A 27,742-nucleotide genomic window follows, 5' to 3' on the forward strand; every position below is an offset into this window, starting at 1 on the left:
CCACTGAATACTGACCACACACACACACACACACACACACACTCATACTCATATAAACACATACACATCACTCTCACACATTACATTTAGCTGAAAATTAAACCAAATATCAACATCAACGAATAATCAATTATTTTAATTTATTGTAAATAAGCACTGAGCTGCATCCATTTACATTCACATAAGTTTCATAGAAACCATTTCAATTATGTTTTTACATCAATTAGTTGTTCAAAAATAGACATTAATGGTGGCTGTAATAATAAAAAAAAACATGATTTCACGACAGATATAACCAAAAGTACATTAAATAAAACATTACTAATGGGTTCAGTAAAACAATAATAATAGTAATAGTGCATTTATCAAGATGCTTCTCTCTAAAGTATTTTCTTTCCCATCTGATGAGTTTATAGATACTGAATGTCTTTCCTAAGCGAAATGTGAAAGTTATGTGACATGTTTGTTTACATCTCATTTCAAGAAATCACTTTTTACATTTATTTTTTTTTTTTCTGTTTTGAATAAACTTGTTGCTGATATTTCAGTGCATCACTACCATACACTTTCACTGAAGGGAAAAGAAGACAATCTGTGTTTGAGAATAAAAGTCAGACATGAAGGAGAGTAAATGATGACAGAGCCATGATTTGAGTGAGTTAACCCTTTAATAAAAAGACACATTTAAAACCCAGAGGTGTCTGAGCTGGACATCAGCCCCAGCAGATCTCCACAGTCACAGGAGCGGATGGGGTTCACTCCACTACACACTGAGCCAGCAGGAGAAGATCAGGACACACAGATCCGGCAGATCTTCAACAGGAACCAGAGCCACAGCAGGACCGAGTGCACCGCTCCAGCGCTGCTCCAGCCCTGCAGACACAAGAGCACAGGGTCACGCTTCACACACACTGCAGCATCCTCACTCATTGACCTGCAGACACATGGTCAGAGCAGTGTGTGTGTGTGTGTGTACACAGAGGAGGAGAAAATCTTTAGTTGGCCATTTGCAACAGATTAACAGCTTGTAGGATCTGCAGAAGAATTGATCGTGAAGGTCTGTAAGCGCGGGGGGAATTCAGAAGCTCTTCTGATGTTTAGTGCACGGATCCATCTCCCTGAGTCAGGGTTCGATTCTGTGATGTTGAACTAGTCGATGTAAATACCACGTCTCTTTATTAATCATCTGGTTAAAGAAAGTTGTGTTCAGAGTGGTGGAAATGTATAAAAAATCACTCGTTAAAAGATCTTCACAGAAAAGACATGAAATATGAAGGTGATTATTGTAAAAACGAAGGTAACACTGTATTTTAGGGTTACACGTTACATGTGCTTAGTATAGTAATAACAATAAACTGCATAAATGCATGCAATTGGCCCTAAACCTAACCCTACAGTAAGCACATATAGCTAATTAATAGTATGTATAATTCAACTGCAACAAGGACACTGTAAAATAATAAATAATCTATATCTGAAATGTTCAGTGAATGAAACATCAGCAGCATCTGCTCTATCCTTCTCAACACAAGGTGCTCGACATCTCCAACTCTAATGCTTGCTAATATTTCTATTCAAAACTGAGAGAATTGGTCCTAAAACATCATGTTTTATCAAAATGTGTATATGTATGGAATGTAAAATACAGAATACATTCTATTTTTCTATGTTTCATTTTTGTCTATTAAAAAGAGATCCTATTACACTCTCCAATCTATTTCTATTTTATCTAATTTTCTTTTTATTTAAAAAACTTGATATGAACACTAGCGCTCTACTCTATTTCAATTCTATCTAGTCATTTTCTTTATTTAAAGACTAACACTACTCTCTACTCTATTTCAATTCTATCTACTTGTAAAATAAATAGAAAGCCTTTATCTACATGTATTGTGTTGTTACTGAGACACGTTGCTCTCTCGGTGGTTTTGATCGCTTCTTGTCCTCATTTGTAAATCACTTCAGATGAAAGTGTCTGCTAAATGATTAAATGTAGCAGAACTTCTGAAACAGGTGAACACACGGCTTTGATCGGGTCACACTGCGGGTCAATGTGTGGTCAAACACAGTCACATCACCCGTTTAAAGCTAAATGAAAACGCTGCCATGTCCTCGTGCTGTTGCTACAAACCCACAATCATTGGTGAATCTCAGAAGCACAAATGAAGACGTGTGTAATCAAACCCGAGAGGTTTCATTTATAGTCAAAAACCTCTCATTTATCTTAATTCATGTTTCAAAGATGACCCAAATTGAATGACTTTGTGTTTCACTAACCCTTTAACTGTAATGAGTGTGAATGCAGTGCGGCGATGGGACGCGGAGGTCAGTGTGTGAACTACAGAAGTGAGCGGAGGGAGGCCGGGACAGAAGCTGGACTCTCTCTTCTGACTCTTTGATTAGGAACACAAGCTCAGCACGTCACCGATGGCACGGAGAGTATCAGAGCAGCTTTCTTCTGTGGTGCTCTCCTGGACACTGCACTCTCAACAGGAGACACGGTCACCTTCACTGCCTTCATTCATGTCTGCCTTTCATGAGAGCTGTGTGTTCCTAAAGATGGATCCGCCCTCCGTTAACACTTTTACAGTCAACAGGAACCACAAACTAACTTCATGGCAGGATGAGACCCGCAAACCATTTTAGGCTGGTTTTCAAATTGAAAAGGAACTTTAATATCACCGTCCTGCATCATATTTGCTGAATTAAATTCAATACTAGCTTCTTGCTTAATTTGGGTATTACTCTGTATTACTATTTTGAGTATTATTATCATTATTAGGGTTATTTTGAGAAGTTTTTTCCACCAAATTCTCACTGTATCAGACTATATGAGCCGTAAAAGTCTGGTGGTTCAGATATGGATCTCACAACTCACAAGCAAAAACTGTTTTTTATATGAAATACACAGGAAGTAACTCTTGTGTTTCCAGGTCATGGTTTGCATATGAAGTGTTCAAACATGTAAACACAGGCTCATTTCTGCTGAGGAACATCACGCGTCAGACAGTCAGTCGCTCTCTGAGAAGTGTCTGAATGTCCAGAAGCCAAACACTCGTCCAGGAGTCAGGAGATCTGTGTGTTCAGGCTCAAGCAGAAGGGTTCATCTCTGCTCTGATGTGTGTGGAGCTGTGACCCGTGAAGCGGCTCTGGGCTTCAGGACGAGCGTGTCTGAACATATGCTCCAGCTTCACAGACGCGGAGAAATCAGCTGCTTCAGACAGATTCATGAATCATAACTCAGAGTTCAGAAGTGTTTGTCAAAACATGCTTACAGTTTCACTCCTGTTCAATTATCTGTGAGACTAAACAAAGAGTTTAGATGCCTAATGAAAGATAATATAATAAAACAATATTCCTGAGATACTATTGTAGCTACTAATAATTTGAATCAGTTTTTATTTAGATTTTTTAGGTTTTGTGTTTCAGTTAAAGTTTTAGTATTTGTGTTTTTTAATTGTTTTTATCAATTAACAGTTTGAATTTGTTTTCTTTTTCTTTTACAAATGTAGTAATTTTTATTGATTGCTTTTTAATTGGTTATTGCTTTAAAAATATCAATATAATTTTTGTACATTTTTATTTTGGTTTTAGTTCTAGTTATTTTAATACTTAATTTCATCAACCAGCTGAAATAAAATAAAATAGAAAAAAAAATAAACTTTATTAACAAAAGTAAAAAAAATAATAAAATAAAAATGTTTTTAGTCATTTGCGAACATCGAAGTTAAACTATTGAAATAATAATTAAAAAACACTTTAAATGCAATTCATTTCAATTAACATTTGTTTTGTTTCAAGTAATGCGAATGTTTTTTTAATGGTTTTAGTTTTTAACTATAGTAAGCTAATCTAAATATAATATAGCAGGTTATCTTATATTCAGGATATCTTCAGGTTTCTGCCACTCTTTTCTTCCGTGCTGCTGGAGAATCTGTCAGTTCCTAAGAGCTTCATCACAACAGATCTGATGTGAACCCCGTCTTGAAGATCCAGATAAACCCATCTGACCTCAGATCAGATCAGACATCAGTCCAGTCCTGAAGAGTGCTTCTGTTCTCATCTCATGTCTGTTCTGCACCTCACACTATAGTTTCATTAACACCTCGTGTGTCCGGCTGATGAATGACTGAAACTGTACTCCAGAAGCGGCCCGTGAATATGAACACACTGGACATGTGTGACAGGGCTACTAATATGATCTTGATCTCGGTGCCAGATTCATGATAATCTGCTTAAAGACGTTAAGAAATGTCATGAAGTTTTTGTAAAAAATTAAATAAAAATAAAAATTATATATTATATAAGAAGTTCATAAAGTTTGAGTGTGTGTTAGTGTGTGTTAGATATATGGGAACAGAAATGCACCTGTATGAGTTGTGTCTCATATTTCTGTAAGATATTTAAGCAATATCACACCAAGCAGGAGTGTTGTTTTTCTCCAATATCAGCACGACTGCAAATGTGATATTGATTTGATACAAAAGTAAAAAAAAACGTAAGTTAATATCTGTCTTTCTCTATTTTGCCAAGAGAAATAACTGAAGAGAAATGTTGTGCATCTCTGAGCGACACGGCAGTGTTTCGTTCCTGAGTGAATCAGTGTTCTTGAACGAATCACTTTTGAATGAATCTGTGTGTGTGCACTCATATGATCCATCAACACATAATTAACAGTCTCTTACAGTTTATAATCCATAATAACACTTCCTCCAGTGAGACAGTGTTCTGGTCTGAATCAGGAGAGAAATCTGCACAGATCAAGCAGCGTTTAAACAGATCTAAACTAATATGTGTCTGAGACGACAGCAGATGCACTTCTTCACCACAGGAAGTGTTATTATTGATTATAGACTATGTATTTGTTTCATCTTGTGTCTGTTCCAGATGTTCACTGATAAACTGGAGTGCTGTGGATTATTGTGATGTTTTTATCAGCTGTTGGACTCTGACGGCACCCATTCACTGCAGAGCATCCATTGATGAGACACTGATGCAATGCTACATTTCTTCAAACCTGATGAAGACACACACTCCTCCTGATCTGGGACGGTGTGAGAGCGAGTGCTGAAAACGAAAGCGTGTGGAGATGAGGTGTACCTGTGGCGATCTGTGAGGCGAGCGCGTGGTGTCTCTTGTAGAAGACTCTGGCACACAGGGCAGAGAGAGCGCTGGTCTGCTGAAGAGCGCTGTGGTATGAGGACAGCAGCTGATGGGTGACGCTCTCGGCCGCTGCGGGAGGATCGCTCACACTCACGCTGAGGGACAGAGAGGCGTATCGAGCACAGCTGGACCGCAGCAGACGGCCCTCCACGCTTCCTCCGTGGATCTGTGAGACGCTGGGATGAGACGATCTGTCTGTGGGACGGTCCTGCACAGCTGTGACGTGTAGCTCCACCGCTGCTCCTCTGGGTAACGACGGCACGACCACAACACTGCTCTCCACCCGCACCGCTGCCTCACACTCCTCCTGAGAACATGGAGAAGAGGAGAGCACTGACGACTGGACATGTGTTTCATTCAAAACGAGAAAACACTCAAGATAAAACCCAACGCTAAGTTAAGAAAATCTAAGGAAGTTACACACAGAAATGCATCGGAACAGAGAGAGAGCTCATGATTAAAACAAGAGCAAATATCTCCCAGTGTGGTCAGAAAAATAAACCCCATTCAAAGAGTCTATAACTTTAAAACTTCATTTCTCAGAAAACAAGACTTCATATCCATGTTTATTGTGTATCTCAAGTAAACGTTTAAGAATGTTTCATTTGTGCAGTGCATGCAACATCAAATGCAATGACTTCATGAATGTGAGACTTTCTGCTTAAAGCCTTTTTTATGTGCAATGCAAAACAAAGGTGTTCATAATGTATGATGCAATGTGTTTTTCATGAATAATTGTAACCAGTTAAAATGCATTATACAGTAATATCTGAAGGTTTGTTTGTCGTGTTTTAATGCAAGGTGTAGCAATGAATAGTAAAATATCAATATTTATCAGGTGCACACAATTATTCATAAGATCATATAATGCATTGTATATTAAAAAAGACCTTTTTAATGCATTATATATGAATGCTTTAAGTGCTACCATCACCAAAGCCGAAATAAGACTAAGAGCCACAGATCCGAGCTGAGTCTTGTTGATTCGAGGCACGCACGGCTCATTTTACACCATCTCACCACACTGGAGAGCGATGGCTTTAAAAGTCTTCATCATCCTCCTCCTCCTCAAGGAGTTCAAATCTTTATTCTGGGCTGGCATCTGCACACGGGCCATTATCGCCTCTCAAACTCAATGCAGCGCTCAAATAACACCGTCTCATCTGCTAATGGGGGACAAATGAGTGTTTTATACAACAGCCGCTTTGTTGGGCCGTCGATAAGGCCAAAAACACTTAACCCTCTTTTCAATCGGCTGGATCAATTTTCATCCACTCACATCCCTCTCCAGCACAGCAGAATAATGACGGGTTACATACACTTTATTCTGAAATTCCCTCGAAAGCAGATGCTGAATAAATCAGAGGCGGCGCGGAGAGCCTTTTCTCCCAATTCCAGGCTCGTGACCCGGCGGGCGAACGCTGCACTTACATCCAGATTAAAGCTGATTGAAGTTCAACATCGAGCCACTTTTCTGTGCGGCTGCCAGTAAACAATAGCAGCTTTAAACAGTGTGTAAAGTGTTCACTCAGACGTCTGTAACAAGCCTGAGATTAGCACTTAACAGTGCGAGGAGCCGTAATGAACGGGAGGCTGTTAATGGCCCTCGGGGGCCGTAATAAGGCTGCGCTGGGATCAGAAGGGACTCGTTCAGTGGCTTTAGAGGAGGACCTCTCAGCCCAGAGCTGAAACACAGCTTCACGGGTCACGGCCAGCCCAAAACTGATTCAGTGCCACCTCAGACCAAACCTGTGTGACACCACACTGCCAGAAGATGTTCAACATGTTTCTGAAAGAGTCTCTGCTGCTCACCACTGCTGCATCAATTGATAAAAAAAAAAAAAAAAAAAAAAAAGTAATATTGTGAAATATTATTGTAATGTAAACATCAGTTCTCTGAGTGAATCTGTGTTAAAGTGTAATGTATTTCTGTGATGCTCCGCTGTATTTTCAGCATCATTCCTCCAGTCTTCAGTGTCACATGATCTTCAGAAATCAGAATAATATGATCATTTACTGCTCAAGAAACATTTCTGATTATTATCAGTGTTGAACACAGTTGTGCTGCTCAATATTTCTGTGGAAAACAGTGGTAAATTTATATTTTTCAGGATTCACAGATGAATAGAATTGATTTGAAGCAGAATCTTTTGTAATATTAATAAATGTCTTTACTGTCCCCTTTGGTCAATTTAATGTGTACTTGATTAATAAATATTTATTTCACACACACACACACACACACACAGTTTCCACAAAATAAGAAGCAGCTCAACTGTTTCCAACATTAAATCATGTATATATTAAAATAATTACTGAATTTCTGAAGCTGCTCTTCTTTTTTCACAATCTTTAGGCCTAATCAGACAGTAAAAATTCTCTCTCTCTCAAAAAAAAAAAAGAAAAAAAGATCAGTATTGAATATATACCAATATTTACATTTCTTAATAGAACAAAATATTTACATTTCCTACCAGCACTGAAATACCTTTAAAGAATATAAAACCAACCGATATTTTAATTTCTGGAGCAAAACAAAACTGACCAATATTTAGATTTTCAAGTCTTTCAAATCTGTGATTGATATTTACATTTCTGACCAATATTTTAAAAGAAATATATATATATATATATATATTTTTTTTTTTTTTTTTTTTTTTTTGATTCCATGTCAAAACAAAATTGACCAGTATTTTAATTTCTTAATAAAAAAATACAAAAATATTTTAATTTCTTGACTGAATAAATATATAGAACAAAACATTTTATACACTTATCTCTTAACTGAACAAAACCACTGAATATTTAAATCTGTGATCAATATTAACATTTCTGACCGATATTTTAATTTCATAACAGAACCAAATGTACCAATATTTAAATTTCTAAATAATAATAATAATAATAATAATAATAATAATAATAATAATAATAATAGACAGAATAAATAGAACAAAACTGTACAATATTGAAAATTACATTTCTGAGCATTATTTAAATTAACTAATAGAAAAAAACTGGCCAAAATTTGAATCTTGTCCGAGAACAAAACCAACAAATGTTGAAATTTCTTAAAAGATCAAATCTGTCCAGTATTTAAATGAATCAACAGAACAAATGCCAGCAGTGTTTCAGTCTCTGAATGTTTGATGGCACTGCAGCACTGATACTGAGACCAGCGCTACACAACACTATAAATACAACATAGAGCTAGATCTAAATGCTAAGGTCACGGGTTCGATTCCCAGGGAACATGACTGAAGGTGTAATAACGAATGCAGAGTGCGTCGCTTTGAATAACAGTCTGCCAGATGCATAAGTGCAAATGTAATAGTTGCAGTAGGTGTGTGAGAGAGCTGATGCACCACTTCAAGAACTTTATCAAGTTGTTTTGATTGATCTGAAGTTAAACGCTCTCCACAAACAACACATCTGCTCAGCCGCCAATTAACCCCCTAAACTCCATCACACAGCCCATTACAGACATTATGAACGCTCTGTCAGAAGCACACGGCTGCGTTTCTTCTGCTTCAGCAGCTCCAGCTCTTAACTAGGCTCTGATTGTTGGATGCACGCTGAAGACACCGGTGAACACGACGACTGGTTTATCATTCATCTAAAGAAAGCTTCTCCATCATATCACACGAGTGAACAAATACAGCAGACTGTCAATGATCTGAGTGAACACAGGAGACACCACTGCTTATTAGACATCACTGCTGACAGCCAGCACACACACACACACACACACACACGCATGTGCACACACACACACACACACACGCGCATGTGCACACACACACACACACACACACACACACACACGCATGTGCATACACCCACCCACACACACACACGCACGCACGCACACACACACGCACACACACACGCATTTGCACACACCCACCCGCACACGCGCGCATGCGCACACACACACACACACCAACACTCTTACACACACACACACTCTCACACACATGTGCACACACACACACACTCTCACACACACACACACACACACACTCTCACACATACACACACACACCGCTTCTGTATGAATCATTTTCAACATTTTTGTAATAGTAACAAGGACACCTTAAAATAAAGTGTAACCAACATTTGATTAAGATGATAATATAAAAGCATGCATGTCATTATCACTGATATCTGAGAAAGAAATAAATGATAAAAATCACACGAGAGATAATAAGTTAGTGTGCATTAATATTCCTGTGACACTAGAGTCCTGTAATATCACACAGCTGCAGCACTGGAGCTGGGTTTACATTACAGCATGTGAACGACTGCAGCAAACGTTCACACACACATCACTTCTGAATAAATACATCATATCATAACGTGGATCCATGTCTACACTGTAATATCTGGTCCCTCAGTCTTGAACATTTCACCTTCATTTGCATTTAAACGTCAGATTCATGAAGGGTCCGGAGGTCTCAGGGATTAATTGCTTTTCCCTAATCGAGGTCTTTTAAATAAACATAAAATAATGAAACAATACAGACAGCGAGAGAAAATAATTACACCTATCTGAAAGCAAACACGTTAATAAAAGGATTGGGATAATATCAGTCTCAGGCGACACACTTCTCACACCGCGGCTTTGCTCAGTTTAGTTTAGCTGTCACTTCTTCTGAATGGATGGTACAAAATACACTTGAAACACAACATGCACCAACCATCTTCAGACATGTGTATTGAGAACGGTTTATAAATCTGCGAGGAGATTGAAGGACTGCCAGTGTTTTCCCATCAACATAAAACCTCTCTGATTTGTGAAAGCAGGGCTTCACTAAGGCCAACTTAAGGATTTTTAAGACACTTTTGAAGACCAAGTAAAGAACATTTAAGGAAGACGTTAAATTGAATATACGTCAGTATGGTCTCAAAATGTAAAGATTGAATATCTGCCCATGGTTTTAGAAAAATCTACTCAATTCAAAGGAAAATAAGTTTCCAAACTCAATTCTGTTATATTTCTCAGAAAACAAGAGTTCAACTGTTCAATAAGCATTTCAAGTAAATGCATCTTGATTTAAAGGAGACCTAACACACACAGTTTCTGCTGATCTTATGTTAATCTTGAGTACTTTTAGAGCAGAACTGCATCCTTCATATCACATATTCTGTCCTTTTTGGTCATATACATAAGGAGTAAGACATCATTTGACGCTGTTTACTGTTAGACAACTGAAAGGTCAAACAGCAGCAACTTAAATACGAGACAAATAGACAAGAATGAATTATCATGACATCTTAAAGGGGGGGGGGGGGGGGGGGGGTGAAATGTTATTTCATGCATACTGAGTTGTTTACACTGTTAAAGAGTTGGATTCCCATGCTAAACATGGACAAAGTTTCAAAAATTAAGTTGTATGTTTGAAGGAGTATTTCTGTTCCAAAAAAAACTCTTCCGGTTTGTCACAAGTTTGGGAAAGTTTTTTTCGAGTATGGCTCTGTGTGACGTTAGATGGAGTGGAATTTCCTTATATGGGTCCTGAGGCACTTCTGCCGGAAGAGCGCGCTCCTGTATAGCAGAGCACTGAGAGCACAACAGACTTCACTGATCAGAGCGAGAGCGTCGCCAAATGTCACAAAAGGAGTGTGTTTTTGGTTGCCAGGGCAAGACAACCCTGCACAGATTACCAAAAGAGAAACAGCATTAAGGGACCAGTGGATGGAGTTTATTTTTACAGAGCATCAACGGAGTTGTGCAAGTGTTTGTGTTTGTTCCCTGCATTTCGAAGATGCTTGTTTTACAAACAAGGCCCAGTTTGACGCCGGATTTGCGTATCGTTTATTTCTTAAGGATAATGCAGTCCCAACGAAAAAGGGTCACGATCGTGTGTTGGAACCGCAGGCGGTGAGTAAAACTGCTTCAAATATCTCTGTGTTGTTAACTTAGCTATCGGCGCGTAAGCACATCAAGTAAACAACATGCAACATGCGTTCAGTACATACCACATAGAGACTGATTGCTGATGCTGCTCTCGTTCAGTTTCAGCCTCTGGATCTGATTCTGGATCATAAATATACGCTGAATCTGACTGTTAGCCATGGTTTGTTTTTCCTCACGATAATGTCACAGCTTCCAGACGCTCTCAACACAAAAGCCTACTGGCGCTCGTGATTCTTTAGCTCCGCCCACACGTCACGCCTCCAGGCACTCGCAATTTTTTCTTTGTTATACTGAAAGAGTCTCTTGTTGAGAGTCTCTTCACATCCCGATAGCAATCATTAAGTTAAGTGGTTTAAATGTATTTATCTGTATTTATATATTCTGTGGAAGGTGTAGCACCAAGAAATGTACGTCCAATCAAAACGCATGGTCCGAGTGTTTTAAATGGCTTTCCAATCTGCCTGTCAACTAGGGCTGTGCGATATGGACAAAAAAACCTATCACAATTTCTTTGATCAATTTAGCGATTTCGATTATAATCATGATTTTGACACACACAGACATGCTTTACAGTATGAATTTGGAACATATTTCCAAAAGAAAACCAATTAGAGCTTAATCAAAAAGTTGTAACATGTCTCTAGAACAGACAAAAGTCAAAATAATCTCTATAGAAGGTGTGACAAAGTATCTAGACATATGGCAAAAAAAGTAAAAAAATAACAAATCCAGTGTCCAGGGATTTTTTTTGTTTGTTTGTTTTTGCCATGCATTGTTCATAGAGCTCATCGTAGCAGTGCCTCAGGTGCTGAAATAGATTTGTTATACATTATACAGGTTCACACCTTCTCCGTTTGCAGTGTGTATACAGTATGTGTATGCGGTGCAGAAGCAGCACAGTATTGTAACGCAAAAGCACATTAAAATAATTCGCGAGTGCCAATCTCTCCGATCACACGCAGATTTCCTTTGCTCTGTCACAAATCCAGACGCACATGCTCATATACATGCTGCTCTCATCCGGAGAGAGTGTGTGCACTTAAAACGTGTCTCCTCTCACTTAAACTGTGTCCGGTGCACTCACAAATCTCTCTATGCTCATGTGCTAGATATTAATTATTTTCGCACCTTTCTATTTCTAACCTTTTCTGTTCACATATTTGCATATTGTACCGTGTGCAGTGTGAACGCTATGATCTGTTAACATGGGCTCAGAAAAAATACACATCACAGACAGCGCTAGGTTATGTAGGCATATGCCCGGTCTGTTCTGTTCTCGCGCTCCATTTAGGCGCGCTGCATTCTGTCTGGATCGTATAGCACACTGCGAGAGGTCAGGGGAAGCAGAAAATTGTGCTATAAAGCAATTTAGAAATTGCGCACACTCAAATCGTGATTATATGCCTATTTCGATTAATCGCACAATCCTACTGTCAACGTTTGTATCTGCAGACCTCTGCGCACACTGTTCGCACAGACAGAAAACATCATTAGTGCGTTCACACACGCTGTGCAGACAGAGCTAGAATGGTGGACAAACATCAACAACACGGTCTTCCTTCCTGGTATTGTAGTGCTTTTAAAGTTTTCTCGCTGGTTAATGGCACATGATGTAGCCCAGCGGTTCCCAATTCCTGTGCTTGAACACAGTTGTTTATGCACATGCAGAACTAAACCACAGAAACACACGACTGAAATGTACTTTACAAAATCACCCCAAACATTCTAGAATAAATCATTCATTACAAATTTCGACTGTGTTCCTGTATTTTTAGTATCGCGATATATTACATAGAAACTACATTTTGCAGTCAAAACATGCAGCATAAATTCAAACCATGCAGTCTTACTGTGCACCTGTTTTACAGAAATATTTCCTCTTGACAAACAACTCTGGAAAAAAAGAAACTTCTTGTTGAGTGTGTTGAGGACAGCGGGTCATGCTAACAACCTGGCTTTCATCTCACCTGAGTGAGATCTGCACAATCACAGTCAATCAGAAGATATTTATTTAATCTGTAATATACGTTATGTTGAGCACAATGTTGGTGAGCTTCCACTGTGTTTATGGGCTGTTAAAGCAATGACTGACTCACCTGGGCGTCCTGTAGTGCTCTGTTCCAGGCCTCTGTGACGGCCGCGGCGTGGTCACGATGGGTGATGTAGATGTGCGCCTGCAGCACGTGAGCCAGTGTGAGTTTGGAGTCCATTGCACGCAGAACCTTCTCCATGTGACTGAAGCAGAGCCGGGCCTGGAGAGCCACCGGCCCGTTCACCAGCTGCATGGAGCAGGGCACCAGAGCGATCTGTCCAGCACAGAACACCGCCTCCCGCACCTGAGACACACACAGAGAGTTACACCGCATGACACACAGGCATTACTGCTAGATCTGCACACACAACACTTCAAAGATGCACTATTCAAACATTCAATTATGGGAGCCACACAACACCTGAATGAACATGTTAATAAATAAATAAATAAATGAAATACCAATAATTGGACTTATGTCCTCAACATGGATTGGGGCTTTTATAAACACCAAGTTTGAACATAAGGTGGCTTATGCCACGTTTCCACCGAAATAACCCAGAACATTTGTACCAGGAACTTTTTCCCCCAGACCTGTTGCTTTCTGTGTTTCCACCACGGTCTAAAGTACCGGGAAGATTAGGCAAATAGACTGGTGATGTAGGTCTGCTGATATTGGGCTTGCATCCTCGGTAGTTTGGACTTTGTGCATTCGACTCGGGAGTGTGATGTCCGCGTTCATTTAATTCTGCAAACAGCAGTGTACTTGATAACATCAGTCAGCTACTGCAATTTTCCTCACTGTATATTTAAAATAAAATTAAATATGATATCAAATACCACTGCCTCCTTTCGTTTTCATTTAAACATAATAACAGCTGCAGAAATGTTCTTAGTTCAGGGATATGTGTATATATACAGCCATTACAATGAAACTAAATATTATATAAATTTTATAATATAGATAAAATGTTAGATTTACCCAAAACGAATTATATGTTATGTTTAACCACTAAAGAGACATCAGAGCCAGCGGCACACATCAGAAGGTCTAGCCAAGGGGAGGCTGCTTCTGGTCGGATGGATGATCACTGATCTCTCGCTGATCGCGTGGAGCTCACCGTCGCAGAGGTCGGCGAAACACATTTTTAAATAGGCGCTGTCTTTATAAATAAACCATAGATTTGAGTTTTAAACAACTACATTCTCGACTGAAATACTTTTAAAATCACATTTCATGACACGATAACAGTAATATTTTGAAAATGTTGATCCAAATAAATGGTGGTTGAACCCAAACAATGCTGCGTGAGCTCAACCAATCAGAATGTTTAGTGCCCAAGCCCCGCCCCCGAAAGTTCCGGAACTTTGAAAAAGTGCCTTGATGTTGTTCTCTTACGCGCATGTTTCAGATGTTCAAGGTTCTTCTATTTATTGTCTGTATGAAAACATTTAAATGATCAATTTTGTAATCATCTGAATTGACTGTCAATGTATTGCAAAATAAATAATATTGCACAGTTTCACACATTTTGCATGCAGCAGTGTTACCACAAGATGTTTTCCCTGCAAAACAAACAGCATGACGGTGAATCAACATTAAAACAACATTCATTTATTTAGCAGACGCTTTTATCCAAAGCAACTTACTAATGGGAAACATCAAAATCCACGTTCTCAGATTTAACACAAAGTGCAATATTCCAAAATTATATTCAAACTAATATTTCTTATGGGAAATAAAAGTTAACCAATATCTATAAACCAGACAAGCCACCTGCTAGTGAATGACAGCTTTATTTATGATAAGCCTGTAACCCATTCTACCATTTTATATTTTGATACATTTATTTAATATTTGAGCATATTGTTCACTATTAGAAAATAATAATGCAGTCTTTTGAGAAAAACCCATAAAAGAAAAACAGAACTAATAGCTTATATAATATTCTATATAACATTCATAATTTTATTATAAAGCATTTGCACAATTAAAAATGACGATTTAGTTTGACTGAGACTTTCGTGAGGGTTCAGCATTTAAAATCACTAACCATTTAGTGAAAAAGAAAAGGTTTCAAGCCCTAATTTGTAGCCTATAGGTGGAAACTGCCATAAATAATAAATCTGTGATGGTTTCACCCAAATGTCGAAGCCTTACATCAAAAAAGGTGCAATTCATTAACATTATTAAAGCATTTGTGTTTGAACAGCTGAGCATCAATTAACGCGCTACACCTTCATTGTTATTTTATCACCTAGAGTCCCGTTTCACACCAGAAATGAAAGCACATGCAAATGTGCAGCTCCTACGCATTCATAACAAGCTGATAATTAGCTGAGAATCCACAGACGAACTCTCTTCTGAAGACACATAATCCTACAGCTAAAAATACACGGGCGGAGCATCATCAGATGTGCATGAGCGCGGTGTGCCGGAGAGGTCAGGTCTCCACCGATCAAACGGACCGCAGGTGATCAGGTGTTAATTGAAGCTCTGGTAAAGTATTTAGTGTGAGGCCTGGATGGCAGGACCGTGACCTCTGCTGCGATCACAGCTGACTCCATCAATTGGTACACACTGTGGAACGCAGCTTTAGAGCCAATTAGCATGCATGCACAGATACTGCATTTACCCAGATCACCAGAGCGCCTCTAAAGCCCTGGCCACAGGACACTGGCCGCTTTGACCTCCACATGCAGACGCCATCACTGACTGACCATTTCAGAACTGTTTCAAACACTACTGTTAACACAGACAGGATTAGACTTCATTTTGATTTCAATGTGTAATCATATGACATGCATTGCAGTTTTATATAAGTGTTATTGACATACAATTATAGCTATATGTATATATATGTATAAAAAAAAAAAAGATATATATATATATATATATATATATATATGTGTGTGTGTGTGTGTGTGTGTGTGTGTGTGTGTGTGTGTGTGTGTGTGTGTGTGTAAATATAGAAAAATATATACATGTATGTTTGTGTGTTTATATATATATAAAAAATATACTTAGTACTAGGGGTGTCCCCGACTAAGGATTTTCATCGTCGAATCGGAATTTTCGAATCTTGCCGATATTCGACTAATAGTCGAACCATATGTTTGGGGGCGAGGCAAAACACATTAACAAGAGTCAAGATAGACATTTGACTAACATCATTACTGATGTTAATACACAGGGAAATTGTGTAACAAACACCTTGCAGATATAAACAGGGTAAATAATGTTTTATGTTTCGATGAACGGATAGCTAACACTTAACGTTGGCGAAACCATAACAATTTTTTCTTTATTTTTTTTTTTCTTTTATAATAGTGTTCTGATTATAATGTTAGCTTAAAACGTTAGCAGTTAATGTTCTGCATTTCTGTTCTGAAGATGACCAGCAGAGTGAGCATTTGATTGCAAGTTTTTAATCGATGGGATTCACTCATAGATTCAACTCATAATTTAAGTACACACAAACACACACACGTATGTGTGTGTATATATATATATATATTGTATTAGAAGTATATCAAGCATTCAAGGTTTAGTCATTTTGCTGTTATTTTATGTCTTTCTAAATGTTTTTTATTTCAGTTTTAGTTATTTTGGAGTATCAAATTAAACTACATTTTGATGTGTTTTTGTAATTTATATTAATACTAATTTATATTAGTTTTTTTCATGTTTTGTTTTAAGATAGATGAAAATGAGAAATGTTTCAAATTTATTATTCTTTTTATATTTTCCATTTTCAAGTTTTAGCTATCCTGTTTTTTTTTTTACTTTGTCTATAATTTTTTTTTTTTTTTCAGTTTTATCTGTACTTTTAATATGTTAAACTAGAAATTTAGAAATGTTTCCAATTCAATATTATTATTTTTTCAAGTTTTTAGTTTTATCAGTTTCTTTTAAATGTCTATACAATTTTTCATTCATTTTATTATTTAGTTCATTTTGAACATCAAATTAAACTAAATGAAAATAAAAACTGTTCCCTAGGAAACTAGCTGAAATAAAATAAGTTTTTATTACTATTGTTTTAATTTATTTTCAGCTAACATTTATTTCAACTAACAACATTTTCTTGTTATGGTTTTCGTTTAATTTAACTATAATAACCCTGGTGCAGTAATCACCAGCATCAGTTAGTTTGATGCTCTATAGAGTTCACTACACTGGAGAAAATCATCAAACCAAACTCACATCACTTCCTGCTATTTCCAGTTCGAGACAAAACAGTCTGTACACATTTAGTCCAAACTCAGCCGGCCTGATTGATTCTCATGCAGCAGAACTAAACCAGAGGATCAGAACCTTTCTCAAAAAGCGTGATGACGTTTGGAAATTCATCTTGTTCATTTTTCAAGGAAACAGCAGACCAACAAACAGCGCTTTGCTGGAGGGAAGAAAGAGTCAAATCTATTTCCATAATCATATGTGTTTCTCATGATTCCCGGCTCCTGGCTTCACTTGTCAGCTTTGATGAATCATCATCCAGCGCCCGGAGATAGCTACAAATTACCGGACGTCCGGAAGCTCGCAGCCTTCAAACGGCGATCAATCAGCGCATCATTTACCAGAAGCGGCATCGGGCCAGACCTCTGAAGCCAGACCTCTCGGCTAATAGAATATTTAAAAATAAAAAACAGGTGCGGAGCGATCAATTATTAAGAGGCTGGCTCAGGTTACCCTGCCAGGACGAGATCTGGGGAATACTATTTACATAAAATTAACAGTTCAAAAGAAGGAGTTCAGACACCAATCAAACTTGTTAATTGACTGTCAATGGTGTGTCCCTGAATAGACAACACAACTACATTATTCATCCGCGCGCTGACAAGGAAGACAGGCCAATTTGCATGGGCATCCAAAATCTGATCAACAACTACAACGGCCCATGCATTTTTAATAGAGCAGAGGGAGACGATTAATATTCATAGGGGTCAAACTACACCACCGTGTTTCGTTTAACTCTTTACGGTGTGTTTCAGGAAAGTGTCACTTTCAGACCCAGCGTTGTCTCCCGTGCATCCTCAAGCTTTATTTCTCACGTGTTTCTCTGTGACGTGCCGAAAGGAAACACGCATGTAAATGCTCCTCTTCCGGCGGCAGACGTGCCAGCATTTTAATGGTGTGTGAGTGAAATCTCAGAGGTCCTGGATCTTGTTTGTTTGTGTAATGAGGTGGCAGTGGAGGTGACCTCAAGAGCTGAGCTGGGTTAAGTGACCTGCTATTGACGAACGGTCAAACTCGGTGGCTCTGGTCAAGGACACGAGAGGAAAAGCAGAAGCACCAGCAGGTATGCTAATGGACACACATCCCAACTGGATCTTCATGCATAATTGATCCGGCTGAGGAATGGCACACATATAGTGACGCTCCAGACGAATACAGCAGGTGCTTTACACACACTTGTGTGATGATGGTGCTCAATTACAAACTTAAGTGAACAGTTTCTCTTTACAATTCCAGCCAATTTACAAAACAAATTAGTGAGCTGGACTAAAATCACGAGTGTACGTATATATAGTGTGTGTGTGTTTGTGGACATGTGTGTGGATGAGCAGCGCGCTCACAACAGCTTCTGTCTTGATCACGTCAGGGATATTAGTGAACTATTATCAATACTTATCAAAACCTAAACATTCTTTATTTGAACTATAACATTTCTCTTTCTGATCTTTCAACAAATCTCTGTAATATATTGATATGAATGGCTCCTTCTCATTAAGACAACCAAACGAAATACAATAAATACATAAATAAAAACAAATATACATTTATGAGCAAATTATTTATGCATTGGTATTATTTATGTATGGCATCATGGTATTATTAGAATGGTTTTCTTTAAATGTAAAAAAAAAATACAAATATTTACTGTATTAAATTAACTAGAATCCAACAGCAATCTTTCATGAAAATAATAAAACAATTTACAAAAAAATTGCATTTGCAAAATGCAGAAATTGAATTTGAAAAATTAGCATGAAAATAATGTCACAATGAGATTTTATATATATATATATATATATATATATATATATATATATATATATATATATATATATATATATATATATATATATATAATCTGATTAAAAACTGTTTTTGGTTTGTGACATTTTGATGACAATTACATTTTACTCATATCTCTCTAAAGTAATGATTAAAAAATGTATATCATTCTCATTTACGTAAAGCAAAAAAATAACCATATTTAGACATATATTATATTTAAAAACAACAAAATGACTAAAACTTCAACTAAAATGACCATGCAAACAGAAAATATGAAGAAAAGCCCCGAGCCGTGTCACAGACTCTGAGATGATCACACAGGAAGAGAGCTATTGTTCTGTTATTAGTTTGAGACCAGACATCTGATGACATCTGAACAGCAGATCAGAGAGCGCTCTGTCTCGCCGTCAGCAGGCAAAGGCACGGCTCTCGACCTCTGCGTCTGTGACAAATTGGTTGTGAGGCTTTTTTGACTGATGCACATCCCGCAAAACCCGGTGACCTGCCCGCGGGAACATGCCAGGCCCCGCCACGCGCCGCTCGATCAAACAGCATCTTTCCAGGACAATGCAAATTATGACAAATTCCATCACCCCGCATTATGCGCTTTCCGGCTAATCTGCCTAATGCCAGGGAAGGCCGAGGGGCGTGATGTCTGTCCTCATCCCGTCTCCAGCGGGATCTGATGGGGTCCGGTCTGTGTCTCCTCACACGAGCGCAGCTTCAGATCCGCTCAAGAGAGGGCAGTGTGACTTCATCAAACAGCAGCCCACCATCAGACACCAAGCACTCGGATCACATGTCTGTGTTTCCAGATCACGACTGCATCTCAAAGCTTCCCGAGTGTCTGCTAGAACAACAACTCAACTATTTGTGCCAGGTTTATGTTCCCCCCTTTAATTTGATTATTTTATAGTACACATTTTTGTTAAATGCTATTTGTACTATTTTGTTACATGTGGATGGATAATTATAGGGCACACAAAACCTGTCAGGTCATGCACATGTATTTTAATAAAGAAAATCAATTATATTATGGAATAATAATAAAAAAAAAAACCTTCATAGGGCAAATGATTTCTAAATCATGGCATTATTTAATTTATTCAGATTTAAATATATATATATATTTTTTTTTACTGTATTTCATTAACAATAATCAAAAATGAATATTTAATGAAGATAATCATAAGCAATAGTGAGGAGTGGTTTTAGTTATTTTTTTTTCTTCTGTTAATTGGCGTGAATATAATGTCATTGGGAAAGAACAGGATTTAAATATGAATTTTTAAGTTTTCATAAAGAAAATGAATTATATTTTAGGACTATTTGACTTTTTTGAATTTCCCCAGCAAATATTAATAGATATCATGGCATTAGTTTATTTACAAGTAAAAAAAAAACAAAAAAACATTTATTACAAAAACTAATGTATTACATTAACAAGAATCATAATAGGACTCTTTAATGAAAATAATAAAATATGAAACCTGATGAGAGCCTTTTTATATTTCAGTTAATTAGCATGAAAATAATAATAAGATTGGAAAGATTTAACAGAAAAAATAAATAAATAACAGGATCTAAATTTGACAGGTTCTAAAACAAGCTTATTATGAATAATGAATCTGCATAAGAGTAAAGATGCTGCAGCTCCAAACAGACCCGAGTCTAGTGTTCATCTACAACACTTCTCTATCTGTGGAACGGCTAAAACTCCAACGAGGCGCTCTGAGACATTAACCACAGCACGAGAGGCCAGGAGTAAATGAAACATAAAGGTTAATCTGAATGAGCCACGACTCTGGTTCACAAACGCAGACGCTGCAGCAGGAGAAGCTCTGACCCGCGGCTCTCTGATTGTGCTGCTGTCGTCTGCGTGTCAATGTCTGTCCCGTCAAACACCAGCGTACAGGAATAGACCTCGTTACCATCCTAACTCTGGACCAGATGAAACCGGACAGCGCTCGCTGGTCTTCAGATACACCATTTATTATTCAGTTTTTACATCTGCAGCATGCAACTCAAAATCTGCCCCACGTACACAGAATCGGTGTTTGTCTAGAGAGACTGTGCTGTTTTCAGTATTTCAGATTTTACATGCCACACGCCTGTGATGAACCAGATATCATGACATCTCTCTCAAGTTATTATTTAATCTTTTTTTTTTTATTAAAATGCATATTACAAACAATATAACATAAGATTACTGTTATATTAATAAGAAAATAATCTCACTCTGTGCAGAAAATAATATATTATTTAGCAAATTATTAATATATCATGGTGTTAATTTACTCTTATTTAAGTTTTTCATTTAAAATAGTTATTTATTCAGCAGTAGTAGGAAAATCTTCTGAATGACAATGGTCCTGAAGGGTCTAAAATCATGCTTCACTTTATCAAAGCCAAATACGATGGATTTGTTTCTTTTACATTTTGACAAGACGCATGAACTGATGTGTTTCTGTGAGAATGATGCAGACACTTGAATCTGGATTAAAGTGAAGAAGAATAGATAGATATCAAGTTTGATTCATTTCTGCAGATTATTTCAATATTGAAATCTCTGTAGCATCCTACATTATTTTTGTTTTTTCCACGTTTTTTTCTCACTACTTTATTCATATGGATCATTTTCTTGCATCTGATTTAATTGTGCTGATTATTTGCAGAACGAGCCACTAGGGTCACCTGACTAATTACAACCAGTTCAGTTCAGCGCAGATTAAATGCACATAGATACTGCTGTTTTTACTTGCTATTCTTATATAGCAGCACACAACTTAATAAACATATGGCATAAAACAATAATATCAATATACAAGTAATGTGAAATAATTATATGAATATCAAACTATTAAATCAAAATTCCTTTCCTCTAGAAATTGCTTTTCATCAGATCTCCCGATCTCTTGCCCGACTCTATGATACTGTTCTTAGTATGAAGTCCTCATTTAGTTACTCTGATGTTCTGCTTTCTCAGGTTTAAAGAGGCTTTTTCAGCCTTAAATCTAGTTGTTACTGCTATTAGCAATAGCTCCTTAACAAATTGAATCGTACCAGCTTCTTTTAAGCATGCTATAGTTCAACCACTGTTCAAAAAGCATCTTGATCAGCATGACCTAAATGACTATAAAACCATTTCTAAATTATCTTTCATCTCAAATGTTTTGGAAATCGGTGTTTATTCTAAAATCTTATCTTAAGTACTTTTAATATTTTTGACACATTTGAGTCTGGGTTTTAGGGAATCTCATAGTACTGAATCTGCCCTCTTGAAGGATACTAATGATATTTGCCTTGACTCTTTCCCTTGGTTCTTGCTGCATCGTAATCATGCTTGATGAAGTGCAGTATTTGATACAACAGATCATGATATCGTTCATCAAAGACTTGATCAGGTAGATGGTTTCCACTGATCTGTGCTGAACTGGTTTACTTCCAACCTTAAGGACATATCTTTTTCTGTGAATTTGGGGAATTGTTTTTCATCTCCGGCTTAAATCTCATATGGTGTTCCACAGGGCTCTATTTTGTGTCCTCTCCTTTTTTTCTTATTCTGTACATAATTTATCATATAATTTCTTTGTGGACTACACTCAACTTTATATTCCAGTTAAAAACAATAACTGTTCTATGTCTAATCTGTTTGCATGTCTTCAGTATGCTGGATGGACATTATTTTTTTTTTACAGCCGAATAACGATAAAGCTGAAATAATGTATTTAGGTCCAACAACTGTGTCATCTGGCACTGCCAAGCAGTTTAGCCCCCGTCATCAAATGTGTTAGAAACCTTGGTGCTGCTTTTGATCCTACGTTGATTTTAATAAGCAGATCAGTGCTGTTGTGTAAAGCAGTTTCTTTCAATCAAGATCAATGGCTAGAATCAAGAGGATGCTTTCCATGAAGGACCTTCAAACAGTAACTCATGCATTTATAACTTCAACGTTTGATTACTGTAACTCACTGTGACAGCTCCTAGGCTATTTATTTGTTTAAATCCTCTTTGAAAACTTATTTTTAATCTGTTGAAATCTGCTTGAGGGTGTGGAGTTTTATTGCCTTCATTGGGTATGTTTTTACTTTGTTTTATATTTGTTATTTATTTGCTTTTCTATGTATTGTTAGATGTGCACGTAATTTATGTACATATATATATATATATATATATATATATATATATATTTATAGATAGATAGATAGATAAATTAATGTATTAGAAACATGAAATGATTCATTCAATTATTAAATGATAAAAAAATAATTCTTCCATGCATTCATTTAGTGTTTAAAACATGCCTTGATGATTTGCAGCTAGATTTAAACACTAACCTACTTGTGTCTGCAACAACATTTAGTCTCAGATGCATTTTTTCATGTAGTCTTCATTCTATTCACAGATATCAATCGAATCAGGAGAATAATACGAGATGGCACTCCTGTGAGGTCTGATGAGGAAGTGTGATCTGTGATAGTGATGGTAATGATGGTGAGGCAGATGAGAGCAGGACAGTAGAAGAGCTCATTTATCTTCAGCTCTATTGCTGTGTGAGCTCTCTCTCTCTCACACAGTAAGTGATCGCTGGCTCTTTTATTAGAGCTGAGAGCATCCTAGCATTGTTTGAGCGCTGGCTCTCGCCTGCAGCGCTGCATATTACTGGGGCATTATTTCATGCTTGCCTGCCTCTTTTATCAACTGCTTCTGAAGTAATGTTAATAGACTAGAAAATTGAGACATTTATGAAGTATAGGCAGTGTTTATGAAAAAATCCATAAAATATGACAAGGGTGAGGTAAGATAAAAGTGGCGCTTTAATAGATTATGGCGAAGGGAGATCTCCGCGGGCGCTGATGAGCTCCTCCTCAGAGACGCTGCTCGTTTAGCTGCGCTACAAACAAACTTAACTGTTCTAATTAATCTGAACACAACACACCTCCTGCGCAGCCAAAACATTTCTGATCATTGTCAATGCTGAAAACAGATGTGCTGCCAAATATTTTTGTGAAGACTGTTCAAAAGTTTGAGGTAAATAAAAAAATAAAAAAGGATGCATTAAATTGATCAAAAGTGAAATTAAAGATACATTTTTCAAATAAATGCTTTTGAACTGTCTGTTCATCTGTGAATCCTGTAAAATAAAAATGTATCACAGTTTCCACAGAAATATTGTGCAGCACAACTGTGTTCAACACTGATAATAATCAGAAATGTTTCTGTATTATTATTGTGATTTCTGAAGATCATGTGACACTGAAGACTGGAGGAATGATGCTGAAAATACAGCGGAGCATCAGAGAAATACATTACAGTTTTACTATACACTCAATTAAATTCAATGAAGAACTGTATGCATCTTCAAAAAAAAAATTAAGTTATGAGCATTTTTTTTTTTTTATGTAATACTTAAAAACCATAAAAAGTTTATTGAGATAAAATAAACGTTAACTGGTACAAAATAAAAAAGAAACTATTCATTAATATAAATATCAAAATATAAAATAAAAAAAAACTAATTATAATTTAGTTTAACTTCATGTATCAAAACGACTGAATGAAATGAAATAGTGGTATATCAAGAAAAAAATATATAATTAATAAAATGACAAGCTATTTAAAACAGCTATTTTAAACTGTATTATTACTGTAATTTTTATCAAATAAATGTAACTTTGGTGAGCAGAAAAGAGGTCAAGGATGCCAAGCTGGGGCCGATGGTGGATGAATCAGATATAAGAGCATCTAATCACAGAGCTGCTGTTAATCAGAGGAGTGCGTTCATTCCTGAGCACAGATCACAGCCGGCCCGCTGCTGGAGCATCCAGCTCAGTGTTTTAATCGATTAGGCCCTTTAAGAAGATTACTGCTATGTTCCTGCAGCACAGGTCTGCGCTTTCTCTTTGACTCTAATTGTGGGCGTCAGATTCTGATTCTTCCCAATGCAAATCCAATTGCGGGGCCGCGCGAGGAATAAAGCGGCCCTCCCGACAGAGTGGGTGTATTCCCAAAACTGGGACTAACAGGACTACATGATCCAGGCGGATGGTAAATTGGATTATTGAAGCGTGCGGCGGCTGCCAGGTCCCAGGGTAGTGTGTCGATCGTGATTTAACAGAGCCTCTTCTGCTTGTTTATGGATTCGATTATGATTGCTGGAGCTCCTGCCGCGCTTCCGAAGGGATCTTAGGGAACGGCAAACATTAAATCGGCAAGGTTTGGGGCGATGTGCGATGCTCTCCTGCTGTTAACGACCACTTTGGTTAATGAAGGGTCAATTCCAACCATCTGCCAACACATGAGCTTAATCGTCTGTTATGAGAGAAAACAGATCTTTCCACCATCGCTTGGAAAAAGGTTTGGCTGCTTACGCCGGAAGACTTGTGATATTAGCAAGGTGTCAAATACTCAGATCCGTCCAATATCACGATCATAGCTCATTAGATTCAGCATCCTCAGACATTCACTGATATGCTTCCATCTTCATGATAAAATGCAATTTGCATGAAGATGAAAATAAGAGCGCAGGATCCAGTGATGTAGAAGAAGGGCGAGACGCATCTGAAGGCAGAGCCCAATCTGTCACACGTCCAGAATTCCTCATTAAGGACACGGGGAATATTATGCTAAACGTGACCTCGCCGCGCGAGCTAATCAAGAGTGAAACAGAAAACACACCGAGCGCTTAATTTGATCTAAACGATGGCGCTCAGGGCCTGAAGCTACGCAAACGCAAAGGTTAACGAATTTAGTAAATCAAATCTGATAAGGATCCTTCACATTACACAACAGAATCAACATGTTCTGACAATCAGACAAAGGCTGTGGTGAAGAACACGCTCTGATAATGAAACACGTTTAATGTTTCACGCACAACGGCTTCTGTGAACGGAGCGACTTTACATTTAAATTCAAAATCATACAGATTATGAATTATCATATGAGTTTAACATATTAAATCATTTTCTAGCAATAGACATTAATTAGGAATCATTATCAAATACATTTATATTTAAAATCAGATCAAATTTTAACCAACTCATAAGTTTGGTCCCTAAACCAGACTATTTCACCATAAATTAAAGAAAAATATTTAAGTAAAAATATATGCATCTAAAAGACACTTTAGAATTATAAATAAGTTACACAATTCATTAAGAATATGTTTTATATATATATGTGTGTGTGTGTATATGTATATGTGTATATATATATATATATATATATATATATATATATAATTTAATTTTGATTTATTTTACATTTCTTATTTTAATTGCTTAACTTGATGTACTAAAATAAAAAAAATAACTGAAATAATAAAAAAAAAATACTAAAAATAGACATATCAAGAAAAAATATTTAACTCAAATTTTATTTGAAAGTTTAAGTAATTTTGTTATAAAACAGATCGTTCTGGTCCTTGACTCTGATTGGCTGAGCCGCGTTCGAAGCTGTTGTAAATTACTCCACAAACACACACCTTTGTTTACTTCTGTGTTGCTCGGCAACCACTTTGGGGGAACCACAGCTGTTTCTGAGGAACTACATCGTTTGGTGGAAGAACACTGCTTTTATTAACATCATTACACTTTATTTGCTCCGTTTTATTTTGTGAAACCTCACTCCGTATATAGAATAACCATTTAATAAAAGCAATAATCTGTGAAACCATGGTTTACATGGTTATAACAGCTAAAGGGGTTTAGCTCTGTTTCACATCGCTGTTATAAATTCACCATAAACCACGGCTTCTTGGGTCTTATCGTTTATTAAGGAAACTTAAAAATAAAATAAATAAATATAAAAAATAAATCTAAAACATGAATCCAAGCTAGAGAAGTGTCTCAGTGTCAGTAAATGAACAGTTCTCGGACTCGTATGGCATGTTGTGATGCATGTGACGTGACGATAATCTGCTCACGCGATCTTCAGATATTCCCTCCTCAAAGCAAACACGGTCGTGAATCAGAGATTATTGGTGTGGCACAAGCTCCATCAGCAGAAGTGTTCCTCATCAGGAGCGTGAGGCAGGGCCACAGCGAGGGGCTAATGATATCAACACAGGGAACAGCGCTCCAATTGAGCAAATGCAGCACTATCGTGTGTGATGGGCGGATGATTGAGCTGTTGAGTTTATGATGTTACATTGGCTGTGTGCTAATTCTACACTGATTAACATATAGAGCGACCGCAGGCGCTCTCAGACCTACACACAAACTTTCAGTCTTTGTTTTCTACCTGTATAAAGGACAATGAAGGAGCGCTCCCAGTACCTTCACAGCTTGACTGTAGGGCCCGATGTTGGCCGGGGCCCAGTGGGACAGACTCTGGACGTGAAGCGTGTCTCTCTGAGGAGAGGCGTCCTCCTCGCTGGCCAGCGTCCCGTCGTGAAGCAGAACGTCCATCCGCAGCTGCTGAGAGACCGGGAGCCTCGTCTGGACACACACCCTGCATCACACACACAACACCTCGTCACAGCATTCAGGATATCAAGAGTTCACATCCCACAATCAGAGACGCTTTCTTACATTTCTTCCCTGTGGTTTACTAGATTTATATTTACATATGTAGTCAAGAAAATGAACACAATGTCAGTGCA

The 27,742-nt window shown here is 37.5% G+C and overlaps 1 protein-coding gene across 2 annotated transcripts in view; it reads right to left on the bottom strand.

The window, feature by feature from the left end:
* Positions 1-649: 649 nt before the first annotated feature.
* Positions 650-27,742, bottom strand: part of dph6 (diphthamine biosynthesis 6) — a 52,937-nt gene continuing 25,844 nt past the window's right edge. The window contains exons 12-16 of one of the 2 annotated variants that reach the window (XM_026229358.1): positions 27,417-27,591; positions 13,180-13,419; positions 12,941-12,976; positions 5,101-5,470; positions 650-873 (exon numbers count right to left, since the gene is read on the bottom strand). In XM_026229358.1, the coding sequence (XP_026085143.1) occupies positions 764-873; positions 5,101-5,470; positions 12,941-12,976; positions 13,180-13,419; positions 27,417-27,591 (931 nt within the window). In that variant the 3' untranslated portion in view covers positions 650-763. The remainder of the gene's footprint in view (positions 874-5,100; positions 5,471-12,940; positions 12,977-13,179; positions 13,420-27,416; positions 27,592-27,742) is intronic. The other variant, XM_026229359.1, reaches the window with a different exon arrangement.

Source organism: Carassius auratus, chromosome 42, assembly GCF_003368295.1.
Source record: "Carassius auratus strain Wakin chromosome 42, ASM336829v1, whole genome shotgun sequence".
NCBI classification, from domain to species: Eukaryota; Metazoa; Chordata; class Actinopteri; order Cypriniformes; family Cyprinidae; genus Carassius; species Carassius auratus.